General features: G+C 40.4%; 1 protein-coding gene across 1 annotated transcript in view; it reads left to right on the forward strand.

Moving 5' to 3' along the window:
- The window catches only part of GPSM2 (G protein signaling modulator 2), a 61,245-nt gene extending 38,444 nt beyond the window's left edge, over positions 1 to 22,801 (forward strand). The window contains exons 4-16 of the mRNA XM_065408992.1: positions 1,052 to 1,273; positions 3,788 to 3,923; positions 4,288 to 4,430; positions 5,749 to 5,872; positions 6,165 to 6,280; positions 7,642 to 7,797; positions 8,796 to 8,904; positions 9,672 to 9,801; positions 10,957 to 11,027; positions 13,515 to 13,691; positions 14,857 to 15,013; positions 15,173 to 15,390; positions 22,053 to 22,801. Of these exons, the coding sequence (XP_065265064.1) occupies positions 1,052 to 1,273; positions 3,788 to 3,923; positions 4,288 to 4,430; positions 5,749 to 5,872; positions 6,165 to 6,280; positions 7,642 to 7,797; positions 8,796 to 8,904; positions 9,672 to 9,801; positions 10,957 to 11,027; positions 13,515 to 13,691; positions 14,857 to 15,013; positions 15,173 to 15,390; positions 22,053 to 22,229 (1,936 nt within the window). The 3' untranslated portion in view covers positions 22,230 to 22,801. The remainder of the gene's footprint in view (positions 1 to 1,051; positions 1,274 to 3,787; positions 3,924 to 4,287; positions 4,431 to 5,748; positions 5,873 to 6,164; positions 6,281 to 7,641; positions 7,798 to 8,795; positions 8,905 to 9,671; positions 9,802 to 10,956; positions 11,028 to 13,514; positions 13,692 to 14,856; positions 15,014 to 15,172; positions 15,391 to 22,052) is intronic.
- The last annotated feature ends 57 nt before the right edge of the window (positions 22,802 to 22,858 follow it).

Here is a 22,858-nt window from a genome sequence, read left to right on the forward strand (position 1 = left end):
TCAAGGGTCGTATATACTGACCCAATAGCATATCTTGAAAACTAGAGCCAATCAACAATTTTAAGCATCATTTTCGTTCTCAGTGACCCAGAATTAGTAAAGTTTGACTACATTTATTTCAGAAGCATTTTGGCTGTAGAGCAGTGTTACACCTCTGTGACTGATTAATTTAAAATAATATCTTTGTTTCAGTGAGTTAAATATGTAGTAATCTGGAATGATTTATGAAGGCTTAAGAGTACATTTAAAATATAAAATCAGCTTAGAAATACTGATTAAGAAAATGTAAAACAGAGAAGAGCTGCATCATGTATTCCATAATATTTAATGTTGTATTCAGCAAGACAGCTGACTCGCCCTTACTACAAAGTGGGAGCTTCACCCACTGCCCAGGACAGCAGGTAAGAGCAGGTGGGCTCCTGCACACCTAGTGTGCACTGCAGTCTCCTTAGGCAGGGGCCGTATTCACAGAGCCGAATGCACCAGCGCCGCACATTCTGCGGGAGGGAGAGGGTACGGGGGTCTCGGCGGAGAACTGTGACTCTCCGCTGCCATGAGGCAGGCCGGGCATCTTGGTATCCTTTGCTGCCTTGTCCCCCCCTCCCCCCCCCACCCTGGGTTGCAAGCTAAGTATGTCTATTATGTCACTCTGCAAGCCCAGGCTACCATCGGGCATAGGGGCACCAGTTTAATAATACTGCATAGGCATCCATAAATCCTAAGGACGGCCCTGATTGGCTGAGACATAGCCCAATATCCAAATTTTTGGTTTTAGATATTGAGAGAGGATTTTTTTCTCCTGACTTTGTGTAGAACATTCTATGTTCATTACCAGCACCAGTTTATATAATGTAATAGTAGTAAACTTAATGCTTGCTTTGTGATAAGGTAACCTTGTTACAAACAAACGTAAAGAGTTTTTAATGTGTATTTGTAGGTTTCTGGTATTCAGAGAAACTTCCTATGCATAAATGTGTTCAGAATTCAGGCTCTTATGGAAAGTACTATATTTAGACTGAATGTTACCTTTTCCCCCCCTCAAATTGTGCAGAATGGAAGCTTCCTGTCTGGAGCTGGCCTTGGAAGGCGAGCGATTGTGTAAAGCAGGAGATTGTCGAGCTGGCGTGTCTTTCTTTGAAGCTGCAGTTCAGGTTGGAACAGAAGATCTAAAAACACTTAGTGCTATTTACAGTCAGCTAGGCAATGCTTATTTCTACCTGCATGAATATGCAAAAGCCCTGGAATACCACCACCATGATTTAACGCTTGCAAGGTAATTTTGTATTCTTTTAGGTACATCTTCAATCTCAGTTCTGTTCTTGTGAAGATGAGCAATGGTTTGTTCAGTGAAACATTCATCGTTAATGCTTGTTAGAGACATTGATGTGCTAGTGGTGGGAGATTGGGTGGTTTTTAGTATTCTGGCAAATAATTTGGCTATCACTTTACTGGGGAGATCTAGGGTTGCCAGATTTGTGGATACGTAGATGGCTTCCTCTTTAAATCCATCAGTTCTTCACCCTTTCCTGTTTCTAAAGCTAATGCTCCCTGGCTCCCCAAAAATTAAGCTGCCATTAATGTTTACTAGACATAACTCACTAGTATATTTCTCTGTAAAACTAATAATGTGATGTTGTGATTAAAATATACAAAGTATGTGCATTTCATGTGGTGTTTCTACAGCTATCTTTTAAAGATTTAAGGTTTTCATTACATACATTTGATTCTTTTTTCCAAGCCCTTCTAGTTTTCAGACTTTCATGTTTAAATTTTAAGTTTTCAGCAGTGTAATCTAAAGAAGCTATTCCTATACAACAGTGAGAAAAAAATTATACCTCAAGTGCAGGAGGTCTGGATAATTATGTTTGACTGTTTAATTGGAAATTTTTCCTCTCTCATGAAGACAAATGTTCAAGTAGAGCTTAATTTAGGTTCTGGGGAAGGTGTGAACATAGTGCTGTTGCACCAAGATGTGACACCTAACTATTCATTGCCAACTTTGCATAGTAAAGGTATCTAGAATTGACACATTAATTTGTATTGATTTCATCCTTGTCCCCCCAAAGACAAATTACAGCAGTCAACAGTTGTAGATTCAAGCCAGAGATTTCAGATTTCCAGAAGAAAAATAGCTTCTTGTATTGACTTTTTTTTCTCTTCCTTTGGAGTACTATCACAATTAGCTTCCAGGGGCTGGGTTTTTTGGTGTAACATACCATTAAGTAAGCTGCCATATGCGACTGGTTCCCCCCAGGGTGCCAACAGGAACCAGGGTACCACTGTGCCCCCCTGGCCCACAATCCTGGGCTCCCTTTTACACTGTACTGCTGTGACAAGCTGCAAAGCCCTCTCTAGCCTGCACTTTCACCAGCATACATACACGAAGGAGCACATCCAGCTGCAGTTACATGCAGGCAGGCTCTCTGACCAGCCCCTGCATGGGGAGGCTCCAGCTAGGGTACTAACCAGCTCCTCAGGCAGACACCTCCTCTGGAGTGTAAACCCAATATTATTCTGTTTTGTGCTGCACAGGGAGCTGTACAGCGTAAGCTCATAAAATTCACCCCCTCCCACAGTGTGGAGAGGAATATGCAACAGCCTTTCTCCCCGAGTTATGATTCTCACACCCTGGATTAGATAAAGTAAAAACAAATTTATTAACTACAGAAGAGAGATTTTAAGTGATTATAAGGGATAGCAAATAGATGAAAGCAGAATACCTAGCAAATAAACAAAATACGCAAAATAAGCTTAATATACTAAATAGATGGGATATGAATAGCAGATTCTTACCCTATGTGATGATACAAGCAGGCTGCAGATTCTTAAGATGCAAGCTGCACTTGCTTACACCTTGGAATCCCTAGGTGTTCCATTCACAGGCTAAAAATCTCTTTAGCCTAGGTCCAGCATTGCTGCAAGTTCAGTCTTTGTTTCTCAGGTGTTTCCCGGAGTCGTCTTGGGTGGGGAGTCAGTGAAGAACCTCCATGATGTCACTCCCCTGCCTTATATAGGTTTTAGATATGGTGGGAGCCCTTTATTTCAACGCTTTGTTCCCACGCCAAGATGGAGTCCAGCACCAGGTGATCTGGTCACATGTCCCTGTAGAGTCCCAGCAGCCATCCCCCACTGTCTGTTTAGAGGGTTCACAGGAAGGCTTACCAGGTGGGAGATAAGCTTCTCCTAAATCCTATTGTTTCTTCCTAATGGCTCATTGACCTGAATGGGCCTTTCCCAGCCAGCCATCTAGACTGAGAGCATTTTGCCTAGTGGGCGTTGCCCAGGAATTGCTACATGTGAAATAGATACATAGTCAATATTAATAACTTTGGACACAAAAATGATACATGCATACAAATAGGATAATGATATTCAGCAAACCATAACCTTTCTTTCCAATGATACCACACATGCCTTATCTTGCATAAAATACATCATAATTATGCTATAATTATATCCTATTAATATCACTATGAAGAATATGGGGTGCAGTGTCACACCATATACAAAGGTAGTCAATAGCAGTTCTAATAAAATTAAAATAAATGTCCCCCAGTTTCTGCTAAGCTGAATTCTACAATTGAACTCTGTGTATGTGCATATAATTTATTTATAAAAGTAAAATAAACATATAACCTCATAAATTGTGAACGAAATGTGCACTTTATACTAGTGTAGATCTTATGAAGAGAAATATCTTCCATATAATTCTGTTTACAGTTCATTTAACATATACCTATTGCAAATGTACAGGATTTACTGGATTGTTGTATTCTTTTAATTTCAGGACCATTGGAGACCAACTAGGTGAAGCTAAAGCTAGTGGTAATTTGGGAAACACCTTAAAGGTGCTTGGGAATTTTGAAGATGCTATTGTTTGTTGTCAAAGGCACCTAGATATTTCCAGAGAGCTTAATGACAAGGTAAGAATGGTGAACATTCAGTTACTGTCAATCTGGCTGTAATTTTATAGAACAATAATTATAGAAGTACTAACACATACTGATGAGCCTTTGTATAGTGGTCTTGAGTGGCTTGTCACATAACCACTTACATTATGAAGATACCTGCAAGTTTGAGTGTTCCTACTTACGAAATATTACAGGTGGAAGCACCAGAGGCACAGGCACAATTGCTTTGTTGGGATGCTCTGGGGGTGTAACTCTCCAAAATGATCACAGCTCCCCATTAATAGTCGAGAAACTTGCTTTCTATGGCTGATGGTTCTAATAATTGGTGCTGCACAGGATTTCGAAATCTTTCCAACAGATTGATATTGTGTTCTAGGTTGGAGAAGCAAGAGCACTTTATAATCTTGGAAATGTATATCACTCCAAAGGGAAAAATGTAGCCTGTGCTGGGACTCATGATCCAGGGGAACTTCCAGATGAAGTAAAGGCTGCATTACAAAAAGCTGCAGATTATTATGAGTAAGTAACGATTTCAAAAGGCTGTGACTGAAAAGAGAAAAATCACTAGTTCAAGCAGCATATAAATAGTTTAAAATATTAAGATTAGTGTTGTGAACTAAAGTATAGAGTAGCACCAGTTAATGGTACCAGCAGCAATATGTTGGCATTTGGGATAAGTTAATAAAGCATGAAAGGAGTAAAGAGTCATACCTGGGGATTTTTTTTAGGGTGGCTTTGATTTCATTCCTGCTATATGCTTCTCTGTAATACCACACAACTCTTATTTATCTCTACTTGTTATACATTTCAGAGGGGTAGCCGTGTTAGTCTGTATCAGTAAAAACAACGAGGAGTCCTTGTGGCACCTTAGAGACTAACAAATTTATTTGGGCATAAGCTTTTGTGGGATATAACCCACTTCATTAGATGCATGGAGTGGAAAATACAGTAAGCAGGTATAAATATACAGCCCATGAAAAGATGGGAGTTGCCTTACCAAGTGGGGGGGTCAGTGCTAACCAGGCCAATTCAGTTAGGGTGGATGTAGCCCATTCCCAACAGTTGACAAGAAGGGGTGAATATCAGCAGAGGGAAAATTACTTTTTGTAGTGCTAACGAGCCCTCTATTGATACTCACACCTTCTTGTCAACTGCTGGGAATGGGCCACATCCACTTTGATTGAATTGGCCTTGGTAGCACTGACCCCTCACTTGGTAGGGCAACTCCCATCTTTTCATGTGCTGTATATTTATACCTGCTTACTGTATTTTCCACTCCATGCATCTGATGAAGTGGGTTATATCCCACGAAAGCTTATGCCCAAATAAATTTGTTAGTCTCTAAGGTGCCACGACTCCTTGTTGTTTTTACCTGTTATAAGTCATTCCAACATCTTGGGACCCTGCCATCTGCTCAGGAACCAGGATAAGAGATGAAAAGTTAAGACCTGTGCACCAGCAGATCTGAGTCGTCATTTGGTCTTTTTCCTTAAGTAACCTCTACCCACTTCGTGCTGGAAACGCCACAACTGTCACAGGAGAATGGATGTATTTTGAGATGTACTTTGAGACTGGCTAGCAGGTTCTGAGCAGATGATCTTCCCCTGTTCCAAGGGCTGAGCACACCAGCCTGCGGAGGATAAAACGGAGTCTAGTATCTGCTGGTATCAGACTGGGTAATGCTTAGTGCTATGTCAAGGCCACTAAGTCAGGCAGTAAAGGGAAAATAATCTCTTCCTTTGTAGTAATGGGAAGACCAATTATTTTATGGCTTGTAGTTTCCTATGAACAACCTATTAGGTCTCTTTTTTTTTTTTTTTTCTTTCCCCCTCATCAGGGAAAACTTGACAATAGTGACAGAGTTGGGTGATAGAGCAGCCCAGGGACGTGCGTATGGAAATCTGGGGAATACACATTACCTTCTAGGCAACTTCAGGAATGCTGTTATAGCCCATGAACAGGTACAAGACTGTACTTCTATGGAATTTTGTTTATTTTAGCAGAACACTTTTCAGCTGCTGATTGATCCCCTGTATGCATGTATTTTCTTTGTAGGCTTTTTAAATGCTAACTTACCATACTTCACTGATACTTAATAGTACAGATTCAAGCGCTTATACAATCTTTTCAAGAGTTGTTTGCTTGAAGAGCAATCAAATGTTATGAAGTGGTAAAGCCCTATAAATGTTTTCTTGGAGATAAATTTGTGAAGTGCAATGACTGAGTACATCAGTAAGATTCTGTGTTTTTAAGCGTCTCCTAATTGCAAAAGAATTTGGTGATAGAGCTGCTGAAAGAAGAGCATACAGCAATCTTGGAAATGCCTACATATTCCTGGGCGAATTTGAAACAGCTTCTGAATACTACAAGTTAGTTAATTTATTTCTTATATATAAACATAGTACCAATTCTTTTTTACATAATTAAAGTAGGCAAGTCTTTACCTCTGTTAGTAATAATCATGCGTAGCATTTGATATATTGCTTTATAATCATCCTTACAACACAGATTGGGAGAGAATTAATTATGCAGTGCTTAACGGAATTTTTAAATTAATTTTCTAGTCATTTGACTGTTCAGCCTTTCCTAAAGTCTGGATTTTTGTATTATGTCTTCTCTACCTTTTCTAGTAAGAAGGAATATTTAAAGAGGCACTTCTTCATAGTACAGGTTATTGCTTTCTGTTAACATGCTTTTACTAGCTTTCTCCTGTGTCCTAAGCATGTTGCCTTGATACCCACCAAATTCTAGGATGATGATCCACAGACCTTAAGTACTTGTATTGAGATTGGTAGTGCATTAGGAAATAACTGAAACATGCCAAAGGCAGTCTTGCATAGTGGGCTATATACTCATACTTTATTCACGAACATCCCTTCTTTATCTCCTAATCTTCTGCACAGCAAGGCAAATATAGTTGCTGCGCAGAGTTCAGTAAAATTAAACGTTAGGTACATGGGCTACATACGAGTTCAGATTTCAGCTGTAAAGCCCAGGACTCCTCATGTTTTCAAAAGGGAGAAGAACTGACCTGAACATTTGTCAAACATCAGAGGGGTAGCTGTGTTAGTCTGGATCTGTAAAAAGCGACAGAGTGTCCTGTGGCACCTTATAGACTAACAGACGTATTGGAGCATAAGCTTTCGTGGGTGAATACCCACTTCATCACATGCATCGGACGAAGTGGGTATTCACCCATGAAAGCTTATGCTCCAATACGTCTGTTAGTCTATAAAGTGCCACAGGACTCTGTCGCTTTTTATTGGTCAAACAGTTAACTGCGTCAGCAATCAAGTCTGCCTTGATAGCTACAGAAGTATCTTAACACTACCTACTCCTATTGATTAAACATTTGCTGTGTCTGTTATTTTCTAAAGTTGTCATCATACTTTGTGTAAACTGCACTCTGGATTTTTTTATACAGTGAAGAAAATCAGCATAAATAATGAAGTAATGAAGCAGCTGGCTAAAGTTAGAATATGCAGTTTAAGGGCCCAGTCCTCCTCCCATTGAAAACAATTGGACTTTTTTTTTCCATTTTAAGGTTAGAGATAAATAGGAAGGGGAAAAACTAATTATTCTCTTGTGGGATGATTATTTGCAAAACGAGGTTGAATTTTACTATTTTACCCAGGCAACTGTATTGATTTCAGTGGGGTTGCACAGGTATAGATTGAGAACAGAATTTTTCCTGTAGTGATTTTGTGAGGCTAATAATCCATTCTCTTAGGAAGACACTACAACTGGCTCGACAGCTTAAAGACAGAGCTGTGGAAGCACAGGCTTGTTACAGTCTTGGAAATACATATACTTTGCTCCAAGACTATGAAAAAGCAATTGACTATCATCTGAAGCACCTTACAATTGCTCAGGAACTGAATGATAGGTAAGTCCTTTGGAGCCAATATTGTATATTTAACTTAGAGGGATAATAGGATTGACCCTTCGTCTCCTGTAATTTTTCTGTATATGGAACTTGCTTTGAAATCAATATGAGTTCCCAGCATGGATTGGCTATAGGATTATACCCTTCATAGGAAAAAGTGGTAGTCTTAAAGATATCACATTAATGAATCCTGAGATGAAAGGTAGACTTTGTGCAGTTGTATTGAGATGAAGAGTATCCCGTGACTTATGGAATCACTGATACTGTTAGACTGACTTCCACCTCTGTCAGTTTTTTGGTTAATTGTTAAGGGAAGAGACAGCAGCTCTCAATCTTTACTTCGAAATAAATGATTGCTGTAATTTTGCAGCCTTCTCATACCAATAGATGCGCTTTTGTGCCTTCACTGGGGAGGAATGAAGTGGAGAGAAAAGGACAAGTCCACTAAAATGATATAGTTTTTAAATGCAGATAATTTTTAAGCCCTGTATTTTAATATTCAGGGCAACTAAAATTGCTTTGTAATTTTTAAATGTTATGCTTATTGATTTGTAGAGAAAGACAAATGTTAAGAATGGGCCAGAGAATGCAATTCAAGCAAAAAATGCTTATGAACTGGGTTACAAAATGTGGTCCCTATGCATTTTTAAACTCTTGGGTTCTTTGTATCATTATCAGCATCTTGTCATTTGAATCATAATGTTCACAAGACTGAAGGAGTGATTTGTCCGTTCTGTAAAGTAAAAGTCCAAAGATCTTACCTTCACAAAATTCCTAATTTAAGTAGCAAGTGTTTTAAATGAATGCTGAATAGATTGTTTAAATACTTGGTTAAATGTCTTTCATTACTGCCTATAATGTACTTAATATTTTGGTGCTTGAAATGGGAGTTTTCCTACGCTTACTGGGCCCAGCAACAGATTCTGTCCCAGAAGCTACAGCATGAAATTCTGACCACCTGGGATTACAACTGAATATTTGCTTCAATTGTGTTACAGAATTGGTGAAGGAAGAGCATGCTGGAGTTTAGGAAATGCGTACACAGCATTAGGAAATCATGACCAAGCTATGCACTTTGCAGAAAAGCATTTAGAAATTTCAAGAGAGGTATGACTTGCGCATTCTTCTGTTTTGGCTGTTGGCTTTTCCTCTTGAAGATCCTTCTAATGTCACACATCCAGACTGCATGACACATTGTGTTTGGAGGAAGAAAATAAAAAATCTGTCTCAAAGTAGTGTCAGCTGAGCCGGGTTAGTTTACAGTGGCCCCAGTAAATGTGTGTGAAGAGGAAAAATAGTTGGAATGAAAAGTTGTGGCTTTGCACCTAATGCATTAGTAAAAGGATTCAAGAAGAGTCTTTCTGTATGGAAATGTCACCACTGTAGTGGTGTCAAGGCCATAGACACAAAGTAATCGTGTAATATTCTTGGAAAGTAAAAGGTACAGCATTCGTAGATTTTTCTTAAATATCAGCAAAAATTGGCAAAAATAGCAACGTAAGTTGTCAGCAGACTAATTCTTCACTTTCTATTTTCTGTCACCTTGTGAAATGCTGTTCACTTTCTCTGGTGCATCAGTCAACTTTGCCTAAATGCACACCAGATTTTAAGATGTTGAAGAGAAACTTTAAATCCATAAGCAGCATGCTCTCATTCTGCAATTGTGGGCTGAGATGTATATATCTACCTCAGCCCACAATTGCAAAATGAGAGCACACACATGCGCAGATATATACACATGCTTGCTGTGTGTTTGATTTTGATTCATGGGATAGGTGTTCAGAGCATGCGACTGATACCAATAGTTACATTTTTAGAAATTTGAGGAAATAAATAATAACCGAATAAACATATTCAAATGTACTTGGTTGCAGGTAGGGGATAGAAGTGGAGAATTAACAGCTAGACTTAACCTCTCAGATCTTCAAATGGTGCTTGGTCTAAGCTACAGCACAAACAACTCCATGATGTCAGAAATCCATGCTGTAGATAATAGTTTGAATGGTAAGTGCTTCTTTCCAGCATATTTTTTTAGCTGAAGTTGAGAGGAAAAAATGATTGCTCCTTTATTGTGTTCAGAGGCTTTTGCATTTGTGTTTCTCACTCTCCTATCTCCCTTCCCCCCCCCCCCCCCAATATCTGCTTGTTCCATTTGGAATATTGGGCCTTCTTTTTGATAAAGGGACCTTTTTATGTTTGGAAGACTTGCATCATGGAATCAGACAGGCCTGCAACACAGGCTGTCCCTCTCCACAAGTTGAATGGTCTAAATCTGAATGTTCCCCAACCACTTCATTTAAGGGGAGAAGAGAGGCTGATGTTGCTATGCAGATCCTCCAAAAAAATGTCAGTCCTCTAATAAAGAGGGAAGTTTGAGGACCTGACTTTTTTCCAAATTAGAGGAAAGAATGCTTAAAACAATCCCATTTTTTAAAAAATAAAAAATTAAAGCCACATTTATATGCATCTTAATAGAGCTGGAAAGAATGCAAACAAAGTTCGATTTTTGCTTTATAGTCCATTGTTTGCATTTTGTCTGTGGGTAATTTTTTTTAAATGAGAGCAAATATGTAACAGCTTTTTTTTTTAAGAAAAAATCTGAGATAAGACTGATTTTATGCACCAGATTACAGGTTTTGCCTTGCCTCCTTTCTCCATAGCATTCTTACTGGCATTGGGGAGCTTACAACAAAAATCGTGGGCTCATCTGATGTCCCTCTTCCTCTGTCTAAACTCCCTAATCAAACCTTTCTCTCCCTGCTCCCCATCCACAGTTGTGTAGCCTCTTCAAAACTCAGTTGATCTTCTGGGACTTTGTAGTGTAATGCCAATTATTTTTAGAAAGTGCGTGGTATTTTGATGCAAGAGCATAGCATTCCTGGATCAAAGAATCTTATTGCAAGGAGACAGTCTATATTTGTGTTTTAAGGTAATTAGCCTTATACTCTGAAGTGCAGAACCAAGTGTTTTCAGCCTTTGTACTCTACAGATGTTTACTCCATGCTAATATTTTTTTACTACATCATTTTGGAACTTAAAATTACCACGTCTTAAACCTTAGATGGTATATACCACAACATAGCTTTGAAATGTAGAAAATGCATCTTTCCCCTTCATAGGCAACCAACTTATTTAGTCTTATTTCATCTCTTCCCAAAGGTGCAAGATCCAGAGTAGGACGCCGTCACAGTATGGAAAACATGGAACTTATGAAATTAACACCTGAAAAGGTTGGCACTTCCTTTCTTTTCTTTCTGTTCTTAGTAGTAGAATTGCAGTAATGTTTCATAGCTTTCAGTGCACCAGTGCTATGAAATGCCTAACGTGAATCATTCCATATAAATTCTTCATTCAAATGATAGGAGCATGGGTTTTAGGGCAAGATAATCAGAAACTGTATATACTAACAACTTTAGAAGTGGCTAGTAAAATCTTGATCAATGAAATGAAGTGTCAAGCAGATACAAATCTAGAGAAGTCAGAGACATGTTCAATAACTAGTTGTGGAAAAGAGTATTCATGATCAAAAGCACAATGGTAGCAAAGTCAGTCCTATGTAATGGTTTACTGGAGGATGTTCTCTCAGGAATGTAGAATTTATTTTCTGCAGTACACATCAGAAGTGTGTAGGGAGTGTGTATTTCCCCTAAGAGCTTCAGTTTATCTGGGTAGTCAAGAAGTGATTCAGAATAAAATGAAAGGGAAGCTGTCCATAGAACTTAGAGCAATCATTCCTCAGCTATGAAACAATTTCATATTTTTATTTATATATCAAATTTTTATAGTGTTTTGTTTGAGGCTCTCAGAACATTTTGCAAACAATTAAGCCTTTCAATATCCATGTTAAGTAGATATATTTTAGAAATGTAAAAGCTGAGGCACTGTAAGGTCACACAGGAAGTCTGTCAGAGCTGGGAATAGAACAGAGGTCTCCTGACTAGTAGTGATGTACCTTAACCTCAAGGCAAGAGTTATCTAAAATGAACCTGTTTGCCTCATGAGCCAAGTTGACAATTTTGTATAAATCCATGTTTCCCAAAGGATTTTAATGGGAGTTGGAACTTCTACTTCAACCTCCATCCTGGGACACTATTCATCCCCATCTCCTCCAATAGTACAAACCTGTTCACTAGTTTTGCAGATAAGAGAGTTAAATCTCTTCCAGGACTGACATGTTGGGCAGCTGATGGTGCTGAAGTTTGTCACTTCTTGCACTCTGACCCCCTGCTGGGACTGATATACAAGATCCTAAGTTTGGCCTCCAACCTGCATCTCCCACAATGTACTGCTGAACATTCAGCTAGTTCCAGCTGAAGTTTTTTATCCTATACCGCTCTGATCACTTAAACTTTTGCTTAGGTGATACCTTTTAAAAATATGAGTCCTGTATGTGACAGTATAGTCTGGGGTACTGTGTAATGAGAGTTTTCCAAGATGCCTCTATAAGAAACCAAAACTAAATATCATAGCATCGCTGTAACAAAGGACTTCCTTTGAAATACTACTCTTCTAAACTCAAGAGAAGGAGTTTAATTGAGGGATGAGGTTCCAAAGGCATAATGGGGGGAAAAGCCCAGCTTAGGAGCCTGATTTTAGGAGCTTAGATAAGGCCGAAAGCAGAGGCTCTGAAAGACCTTAAGATATGGCTAGAATATCCAACACGAAGAGACTGTACAAATAAGAAGGCGTTGGTGCGAGCCAATGAATGGCTTTGTCAGAACCAGAATATTTGTTTAGTCTTTATAAGCTTCTAATGCAGCTGTACGTACCTAATTATGTCAAGAGGGCAAAAAATACTGGTACACTAATCTCTGAGTAGGAATCTGCCTTATAGCATTAACCAAACTTAGGTCCCTGATATCCTTCTGTTTTCGCAGCCACCTCTGCTTTCAGAGCCATGCTGCTACTGTTGTCTGGCATCTGTGTAACAAGGGAGAAGTCTGATTTTAAAATTCAACTGCACAGTTTCCCTGTGAAAAAGCTCTAAAAGGCTCCTATGTCATCACAACGTACAGTCAACCTGTGGAACTCTGCCAGGGGATGTTGTGAAGGCCAAGACTATAATAGGGTTAAACAAAGAACTAAATAATTTCATGGAGGATAGATCCATCAATGGCTATTAGCCAGGATGGGCAGGGATGCAAAACCATGTGCTGAAGTGTCCCCTAGCCTCTGTTTGCCAGAAGCAGGGAATGGGCAACACAGGGTGGATCACTTAATGATTACCTTTTCTATTCATTCCATCTGAAGCACCTGGCATTGGCCATGTCGGAAGGCAGGATACAGGGCTAGATGGATCATTGGTCTGACCCAGTATGTCCGTTATGTTTGTTATGTTAAGGGGTTTGACTTTCTGAGGAAAAGACAAGTTTACTTAAAAAAATGCTCTAGCATTTTAATTTACAGCTTAAGTTACAGTTCTAAATTTCACTGACAATATTGAAATATTTTAATTCTATTACTCTCTCTGAATGGAATGTTCTTTCTTTGATTCACTGACATTGAGCTCATTTCCTATTGTATGTTAGAGATAATAGAGAACTCCATAGTCACAGGTCAGGTGATGTAACCTAACAGTTAAATTTTGTTCATCCATCTACTGAAAAGGAAACACACATAATCTAGAGATTCTTCACTGATGGGGAGTGAAGCTAGTTAGATGATAGGCAGCAGCATATGTAAAGAAGGCTTGTTTCATCTGACTCTTGTTTTCTTAGATTCAGAACTGGAACAGTGACATTCTTGCTAAACAGAAACCCCTGGTTGCCAAACCTTCAGCAAAGCTGCACTTCGTAAATCGACTAAAAGGCAAAAAGTACAAAAATGGCAAATCCTCCAAAGTTCTGCAGGATGCCAGTAATTCTATTGATCATCGACTTCCAAGCTCTCAGAGGGTATGTTTGGAGAACTAAAGCCTAAATAGTTTTAATTGTTTGCTTGGTGAAAATTTCTGAGTTACAAATGAGTGCTCATTTCTGGAGTTGTGTTAATTTCAGTTCTTATTGTTCACTTGATCAGAAAAAAGTGATTAAAGTATAGTAACTCTGCGCTTAATGTTGTAGTTATGTTCCTGAAAAATGTTACTTTAAGCAAAACGATGTTAAGCGAATCCAATTTCCCCATAAAAATTAATGTAAATAGGGGAGATTAGATTCCAGGGAATTTTTTTCGCCAGACAAGGGAAGAGGGTGGGATATTTCCCAGGGGATGCCTTACTGCTAAATGATGAACTAGCACTTGGCTGAGCCCTCAACGGTTAACACGTTGTTAATGTAGCCTCATACTCTACAAGGCAGCATGAATGGAGGGAGGAGACACAGCGACTCTCACTGTGTGTGTGTGTGTGTGTGATGCGCATTGCCCCTTTAAGTACACTGAGCCCACTGTAAGTACACTGCCTTTTTAAGTAGATCAGCAAGTTGAGACAGCAGCTGCCAGCAAGCTCTCTCCGTGTCCGTCTGTCCCCCCGCTCTGAGGAGATGAGGTGCAGGAGAGGAGGGAGACACCCTGACATAGCACCCCTCTTCTCCCTCCCCCGCCCTGCACAGCAAGCAGGCGGCTCTTGGGAGCAGCTCCAAGGCAGAGGGCAGGAGCAGCAACGAAACAACTTTAGCCGGGATGATGTTGAGTGAGGAGTTACTGTACAGAACTAGCTTTGTCACAAGATTAATATATATATGTTCAATTTCGTTTTAAATTTGAAAGAAGTGAAGTAATAAAAATTAAGTTAACTTGATCAAGGTCAGAGGAGAGAATCTATTTGTGATAATGAGAACTAAAGCAGCAACTGGAAACATGTCTCTGGCTTATACCTGGCAGCTTTATTTTCCTTTTGACTACTAACTCTGCCATATAATGCTCACATTTCAATTGTTTTAAAAGATCTTCCACAAGTGGGCTTGTTTTGTTGACTTGATCACCTTCCATTGTAACACTGTGTTTAAACAATATCCAAATATCAAACATGACCGGATTAAACTGCCATAACTTCTGCATTACAGTTCAATAGGGGACAATCGTAACCCAAAGTTTCCCTGACACTCTTGCCTATCTTTTCAGAAAAACAGTCCTGATATGACTGGAGATGAAGGGTTCTTTGACTTGCTGAGCCGGTTTCAAAGCAACAGGATGGATGATCAGAGATGCTGTTTCCAGGAGAAGAGCAGAATGACAGCTGCAGCATCATCCTCCACCCCACCTAAAACAATGAGAAAATGTACATTTTTTTGATTGTTTGTTTGAAAAAAAATCTACTCAAATCATGTGCCTCTGTCTTGGCTTGATGTCAGTCTTTTAAACTGTTCTAACACTCAAGATTTACTGTTCCAAGGCACATTTCCAGACTAACTTGTTCGCTTTCTCCTTCCATCTTCAGCCTTTTCTACTTCCATGGTCTCACCGCACACTGATGAATTTTTAGATCTACTTGCAAGCTCACAGAGCCGCCGCCTAGATGATCAACGAGCCAGCTTTAGCAATTTACCTGGGCTTCGTCTCAATCAGCACAACAGTCAGTCAGTCCTTGGCCACCTAATGGCTAGCAACAACAGAGAATCAGATGATGACTTCTTTGATATCTTAATAAAATGTCAAGTAAGTCAATAAGAACGGTATGTGGAAAAAACTGCTGCTCAGTTACATGGGATGGGGCTATTACATTACACTGAGGGTCAAAAGAACTGGGTGTTCATGTAATTTGCCCCCACGAGGCCTCATTTATCTCATCTCAAAAATGGGGATAATGCCTATATCTGTAAGCACTTTGAAATTGATATATGAAAAGCATTCTAAAAGTGCTAGGTGCTGTAATATGTGCAGAGTTGGAGAGAAAATTCAGTGAGGTTTTTTCCATGTTTTTAACTTATGTCACTGCAATCTTTACACTCAACATCAGTAAGACTCTTGATACTAGAAATATTAGGCTCTAAATTCAATCTGTGAATGAAACTTCCTATTGAATCTTTCAGAATATATCGAAATGAGTACATTGAGGTTCTTCGACTGCTTGCTCATGTCAATTCCATGGTAGGTGTGTGTGCGCAACATGCACAGTTGCTGGATGTTTTTTCCTTAGTGGTAGCTGTAGGGGCTGGCCCCGTTGCCCCTGGGAGCCTGAGCTTATGCGCCAGTATAAGGGGCGCTGCTAGCCCCCCCCCGCTCTCTGTTCCTTCTTACTGCACAGGACGGTTGCTGGAGTGTTTCTTGCCTTGCAAGCTTTCCAGTGGGTTTTGGACTTTGTTGTTCTGTATATAGTTAAAAGTTTAGTTGATAGCTGTAGTTAGTTAAGGTAGATAGCAGTCCCATATCGGGACGTTGCCATAAGAATGGGGCATGCCCTGGTCCCCGGGTTTCAAATCGTCTATTGCCTGCGTTAAGTCCATGCCAGTGAAAGACCCCAATTCAAGCTGCTTAAAGTGCCTCGGGGAAGCCCACATTAAGGACGGGTGCAAAATCTGCAGGGCTTCAGGACATGTGCACAAAAGGACAGGGACATTTGTTTGAAGACCCTGTTAATGGAAGCAGCACTTAAACTGACCTTGGAGTTGTGCCGCTCTGATTTTGCACTGAGCAATCAGCCTGGGTACGGAGCACTCCCCTGGCACCATTCACTGTTTTCGGTGCCAAGGAAGAGGCACAAGAAACTGGGCGCCAAAAGAGGGCACTCCCCAGTGCCAAAGAGGGATAGGTGGGGAGTGATTGACAAGGTGATACCCATGCTGGGCCTCTTGTCCTCCCCAGAGGTGCAGTCTGTGGCGGTGACTCCACCGAGGGCAACAAGCCCAGTCCAGGACTCAACGCTGACTCCTGGGAGCAGTCACGGCACCCTACACCTGTGAGCCCCATCGACACCTGAAGCATTGCAGGCAGCAAGGGACCTAATGTCCCTCCTGGTGCTGCCCATGCCCTGAGATCCCCAGCTGGCTTCCTCAGTCGTTGAAGGTGATCCCCACCAGAGAAAGACCCTCCATGGGCCCACCACTGGTCTCCAGCTTCACAGCACTGATCCCCACTTCATGATACATATCCACGATCCCATGTCAATGGTCACTGGCTCCACAGCACCAGTCTCCAGCTCCCCTGTCATAGCCGACAGGCGGACGTGGCAATGGCTCCACCATGGTCTCCATGGGAGGAATTCTCGTCGGAGGCCGGGGATGAATCCATTCTGAGGAGACACCAGCATCAGCCTTTCGCATCAGACTTTGGCGCCAGACCTTCTGCAGATGCTTGGCCCCTGGGGCAGTGGTTGGTGCAATGGCAACATTGGAACCTGTGGGGGTTCCCTCTGACGCCAGGTACCTACTCCCAGCTGTGCCGCCCCAGCTAGTGCTGGACTCAGACTGCAACCCAGTATCGGGACCCCGGCAGTGGTCCCCGTGGAGGCAACCCCAGTAGTGGAGAAGGAACCAGCCCCTCCTATGGTGGTAGCCTCTTCCTCATCGTCCCTAGATGTGGAGGTCGCAGGTCCTGCCAACCCACTGCCACCATACGACTTCAGGGTTTATCAAGAGCTCCTTAAACAAGTCGCCACAAGCTGGAGGTGGAGGAGCGCAAGGAGCCCATGGACAGCCTGTTTGACGTTTTAGCTGCAGCGGCCCCCTCCAAAGTGGCCCTACCAGTCCATGAAGGGGTGTTGAAGCTGGTTAGGGCGCTGTGGCAGATCCCATCTTCCCTGCCTCTGACCTTGAAAAGGGCAGAGAAAAAATATGTCCTGGCTAAGGGGTTTGAATATATGTACTTGCACCCTCCCGTTTCCAGTTTTTATAGCAGTCTTTAACTTGATAAAGTAGGAACCTGCTTCTACATTACTGCATCCAATTTAGTACAAAATTAGCGATTTTTAAAAGGAATGACTGAAGCATTTCACCCTGGGCATCTCCAGACAGATTTAAACTTCTAGTTTCATTACATGTGCAAGTGAGAGAGAAAATTAAAGCAATAACTAAAACAATCAAGAGTGCCAGTAATGCAAGATGGCTGATTGAAGCTGAAACAACATAATAGTAGCTGCAAGCCTCCATACAAGAAAAATATTCCCACTTAATGCACAATACATAGCTGAAAAGAAACGAGTTGGTTTCTAAGCAGCAGAAGATGCTGTTCAAGAACAAAGTATTACAAGATTTCTGCCACTTGCTTAGATAGCAAATAATAAATGTAAACTTCTCTCCTGTAATCCTCCTTAACTTGGGATGTATGGTTGGGTGCATTATGCTATCTAAACCTAGCTAAGAGGTAAAGTCCAGTACAGTCTCAAGGCACTCTGTGAAAGATGAAAAATTCTTCCACTACTACCATCAGCCTTAAGCTTAATTGGTTAGGTGGCTGGCTGAAAAAAGAAGATTGATATCCCAGCTTCCCTGTAATATTCATTGGAACTCCTGAGGAAGACTGCTTCTGTATACTTGCATCTAGCTATCATAAGTTTGTGCTAAGTACAACTTTGATTAAAATATGGTATGTATTACTTGAAAATCTACAAAGAACAACTAAATTTACAAAAACAACAAGGAGTCTGGTGGCACCTTAAAAACTAATGGATTTATTTGGGCATAAGCTTTCGTGGGTAAAAACCTCACTTCTTCAGATGCATAGAGTGAAAGTTACAGATGCAGGCATTATATACTGACACATGGAGAGCAGGGAGTTACTTCGCAAGTGGAGAACCAGTGTTGACAGGGCCAATTCAATCAGGGTGGATGTAGTCCACTCCCAATAATAGATGAGGAGGTGTCAATTCCAGGAGAGGAAAAGCTGCTTCTGTAATGAGCCAGCCACTCCCAGTCCCTATTCAAGCCCAGATTAATGGTGTTAAATTTGCAAATGAATTTTAGTTCTGCTGTTTCTCTTTGAAGTCTGTTTCTGAAGTTTTTTTGTTCAATGATAGTGACTTGTGTCCATTTATTCCACTTCCTGGACACTACAGTGCAAATAAGTGATGGTCACATAAACACCACCCTATACTGGAAACCTACTGACCGTTATACGTACCTACATGCCTCCAGCTTCCATCCAAGACACATCACACGATCCATTGTCTACAGCCAAGCCCTAAGATACAACCGAATTTGCTCCAACCCCTCAGACAGAGACAAACACCTACAAGATCTTTATCAAGCATTCGTAAAACTACAATACCCACCCGGGGAAGTGAGGAAACAGATTGACAGAGCAAGACGGGTACCCAGAAATCACCTACTACAGGATAGGCCCAACAAGGACAATAACAGAACACCACTGGCCATCACATACAGCCCCCAGCTAAAACCTCTCCAGCGCATTATTCACGATCTACAACCTATCCTGGAAAATGATCCCTCACTCTCACAGACCTTGGGAGGGAGGCCAGTCCTCGCTTACAGACAACCCCCCAACCTGAAGCAAATACTCACCAGCAACCACACACCACACCACAGAAACACCAACCCAGGAACCAATCCCTGTAGCAAACCTCGTTGCCTACTCTGTCCCCATATCTACTCTGGCGACACCATCAGAGGACCCAACCACATCAGCCACACCATCAAGGGCTCATTCACCTGCACATCCACTGTTATATATGCCATCATGTGCCAGCAATGCCCCTCTGCCATGTACATTGGCCAAACCGGACAGTCCCTCCGCAAAAGAATAAATGGACACAAATCGGACATCAGGAATGGTAACATACATAAGCCAGTAAGTGAACACTTCAATCTCCCTGGTCATTCTATTACAGATTTAAAAGTCACTATCATTGAACAAAAAAACTTCAGAAACAGACTTCAAAGAGAAACAGCAGAAATAAAATTCATTTGCAAATTTAACACCATTAATCTGGGTTTGAATAGGGACTGGGAGTGGCTGGCTCATTACAGAAGCAGCTTTTCCTCTCCTGGAATTGACACCTCCTCATCTATTATTGGGAGTGGACTACATCCACCCTGATTGAATTGGCCCTGTCAACACTGGTTCTCCACTTGCGAAGTAACTCCCTGCTCTCCATGTGTCAGTATATAATGCCTGCATCTGTAACTTTCACTCTATGCATCTGAAGAAGTGAGGTTTTTACCCACAAAAGCTTATGCCCAAATAAATCTGTTAGTCTTTAAGGTGCCACCAGACTCCTTGTTGTTTTTGTAGATACAGACTAACATGGCTACCCCCTGATACTTAAATTTACAAAACCATTGAAGGAGGTGTTGAAGGATTTTAATGGATTACAGCTGTCAGTCTCAGTGGAAATCGGTCTTGATCTAGTAAACAAAACTGGAACCTCATAAGGACAAAACTTTTTAATACAGAGAAGCTATGAAATATTTCTACTACTTAGTTAACATGAGTGATCCGAAATAAAGGTCAGGCTGGGTCCAGAACAGAAAGAGGATTAAATGGAATGTAATCATTAGTTCCTTTTCTTAACACTGAAGAGCTTAAATTCTACCCTAAATCTATTGCAGTAGCCAGAGAAGTGCCACACTTTGCATCAGACTGATGGCAATTTGTGGAAATAAAGTTAGAGGATATTGTGTAGACTTCTATTCAGTTTTAAAAATAACTGCACACTCCTGTGCAGTCAGTACAGCATTAATAGTAGTAGTAGTGTATTTCAGCACATTGCTGTAGTTAAACCATTGCAAGAGGCTAGATGCTTTAAAATAAGTTGGTAAAAATGTGCCTGTATCCAAAGGAAGGAAGAAGTATAATAGGTAGAAAGTGTCCTGGTGACTCGTACTGATGTTGTGTGTGTTTTGTAGAATCGCCTGCTTTCCATTCTGTATAATGTGTACTTTCATGTTGGAACGGCAGATATATTTAAGGTGGTGCAGGTGTTTTTCTTATCAAGCCTTTGTGGGGTCTTACACTTAAGGAAAATGATTTGGGTTTTTCCAGTGTGAGGAAAATATTTACACCCCCTATTGGAGATAATAGGGGTTGCAGAGGATGAAGTCCACAGCAGAATTTAGCGCTAGGAAAATTACTATTTAGTCCAGCAATACTTGGACACATTTTAAATGTGTTGTTACTGCCAGAGAAGGAGGGATGTAAAAGAGTCTCCTCAGAAGCATAGAACCATAAGGTTAGAAGGGACGGCAAGGGTCATATAGATGCAGGATTTGTTGCGTTTAATCCATCCAAGACAGATGGCTATCTAGCCTCCTTTTGAAAACCTACAGTAAAGGAGCTTCTACACCCTCCCTAGGCAGTCTGTGGTAGAATGTGAAATCTGTTATGATGAGAAGATTGCTGTAAGAAATTACTGAAGTGCATGGCAGCAGACAATACAGATATACTTACAGAAACTACTGTGAAGCCAGATAAGCTTTACCTCTTCAGTTTGCTCAATATGTTTTACTGTGCTTTTAAGTGAAAATAGCAAAACAAGAGAATCTGTAGCTAAAAAAAATTTAAACTAGAGGATCCCACCCACCTGTCCATTGCTAGCAGTGGAGTTGGATCAGAGCCAGAATTAACTGCTTCTTCATCTTTTATGTAAGATGCAACTGTACATAAATTAATCCTAGTTAAGGATTCTGCTACAGGTTTGTCCGTGGCATTTAATTTAATGTTTTTAAAATAAATGTCTTCTTCCATTCCCCTCCTGTTTGATTTTCCATTTTATTCCTGAGTTAAACACATAGCTGAAGCCTTTTGCAATTGTATTGTTCTTTATTAACTATAGGAGTGATGTCAGATACAGAAAATCAAATTGGGAATGGAAATTAACACTTACATGCCCTCATGTAAGGAATGAATGGCACTAATAAGGTTGAGGGAGTCTAGTTTCCATATAGATAGAAAATAGGAATACAAAACCAAAATATTCCCCTGCAAAAAAGGTTATTCTTTTAATACTTACTACTCACACCTCAATGGGCTCACCAGAAACTAAACTAAATCACATTGTTAACTTAGTACACAAATCTAATACAGGATGTTTTTGATGAGACATCTTCAATGGGTATGTTACAGTATTTCCCATCCAACTGCTAGAGGGGAGGGAGGAGGTTGAGCTGCCCGCACACTGGGTAAGGCTATATACTCTCAGTATTAACTATGCCAGTATTCTAGATGCAATATTACTATAATTTAATTAAAATCCTGTAGTTTTACTAATAAGAAATCCTGATGGCTTTTAATGAATCTGTTCCTGTGCATAAAAATAAATGTTCTGCAGTGAGAGAAAATACAGAATATTAACAATGAAATAGTAAGCGTATCATTGTATGAGCTTCTGACAGGCATTGGTTAAATTTCTCTTGTTAAATCTTTAGGGTTCCAGATTAGATGATCAAAGATGTGCTCCACCATCAACTGCCACAAAAGGACCAACTGTACCTGATGAAGATTTCTTCAGCCTTATTTTGAGATCACAGGCCAAGAGAATGGATGAACAGAGAGTCCCTTTACCCTCCAGTATAAAGAGACTAAATCCTACCGAAGACTTTTAGAAAGAGAAGCCTTGTTGGAATTTCAACTACAGCACAAAGATTAGGGGGTCGGCTTGTACTGTATTTTTTAACAAAGAATCTGTCACTTTCCTTTGTTTGCAGGGAAAACGATAATATGCCTTTAAAGGAAAAAAGGGTTTTGTAGCACTAATAATGTTTGGATATTCAGTTAAAAGTGTATTGTGTAAATAGTTTTACTTTTCAAAAATAGTGCTAGTAAACTGACAGTTGTACATTCCTGTGATGAGTATTCTGCAAAAGGTACAGTCTACAGTTGCTACTACTGCTAGAGATTAACTGTATGTCAAAGCTTAAATGAGTCACCGAGTACTTTCTTTTAACTATCTAAAGTGGATAGCATTGTGATCAGTAAGATGTAGTGTTTAAGGTACTCTGCTTCATTGATTAAAACGCTACAAGTTTATGGCAGTTTAAATTAACAGTAATACAAATTTCATAGTTCTATATGTCCTTTTAAAAAACTTTTTTTCCCGATTTGTATGTTTACCTTTCCTGGAACGATCAGTTAGTCCCTGGACTTTTTTTATACCAGTTTTTTTATTATTTTAAACCCCCAAACTGAGGAATAAATTACCTCTCAGACTACTTATTCCTCTCGTGTGTGCCTG

The sequence above is a fragment of the Emys orbicularis genome, chromosome 8, assembly GCF_028017835.1.
Source record: "Emys orbicularis isolate rEmyOrb1 chromosome 8, rEmyOrb1.hap1, whole genome shotgun sequence".
NCBI classification, from domain to species: Eukaryota; Metazoa; Chordata; order Testudines; family Emydidae; genus Emys; species Emys orbicularis.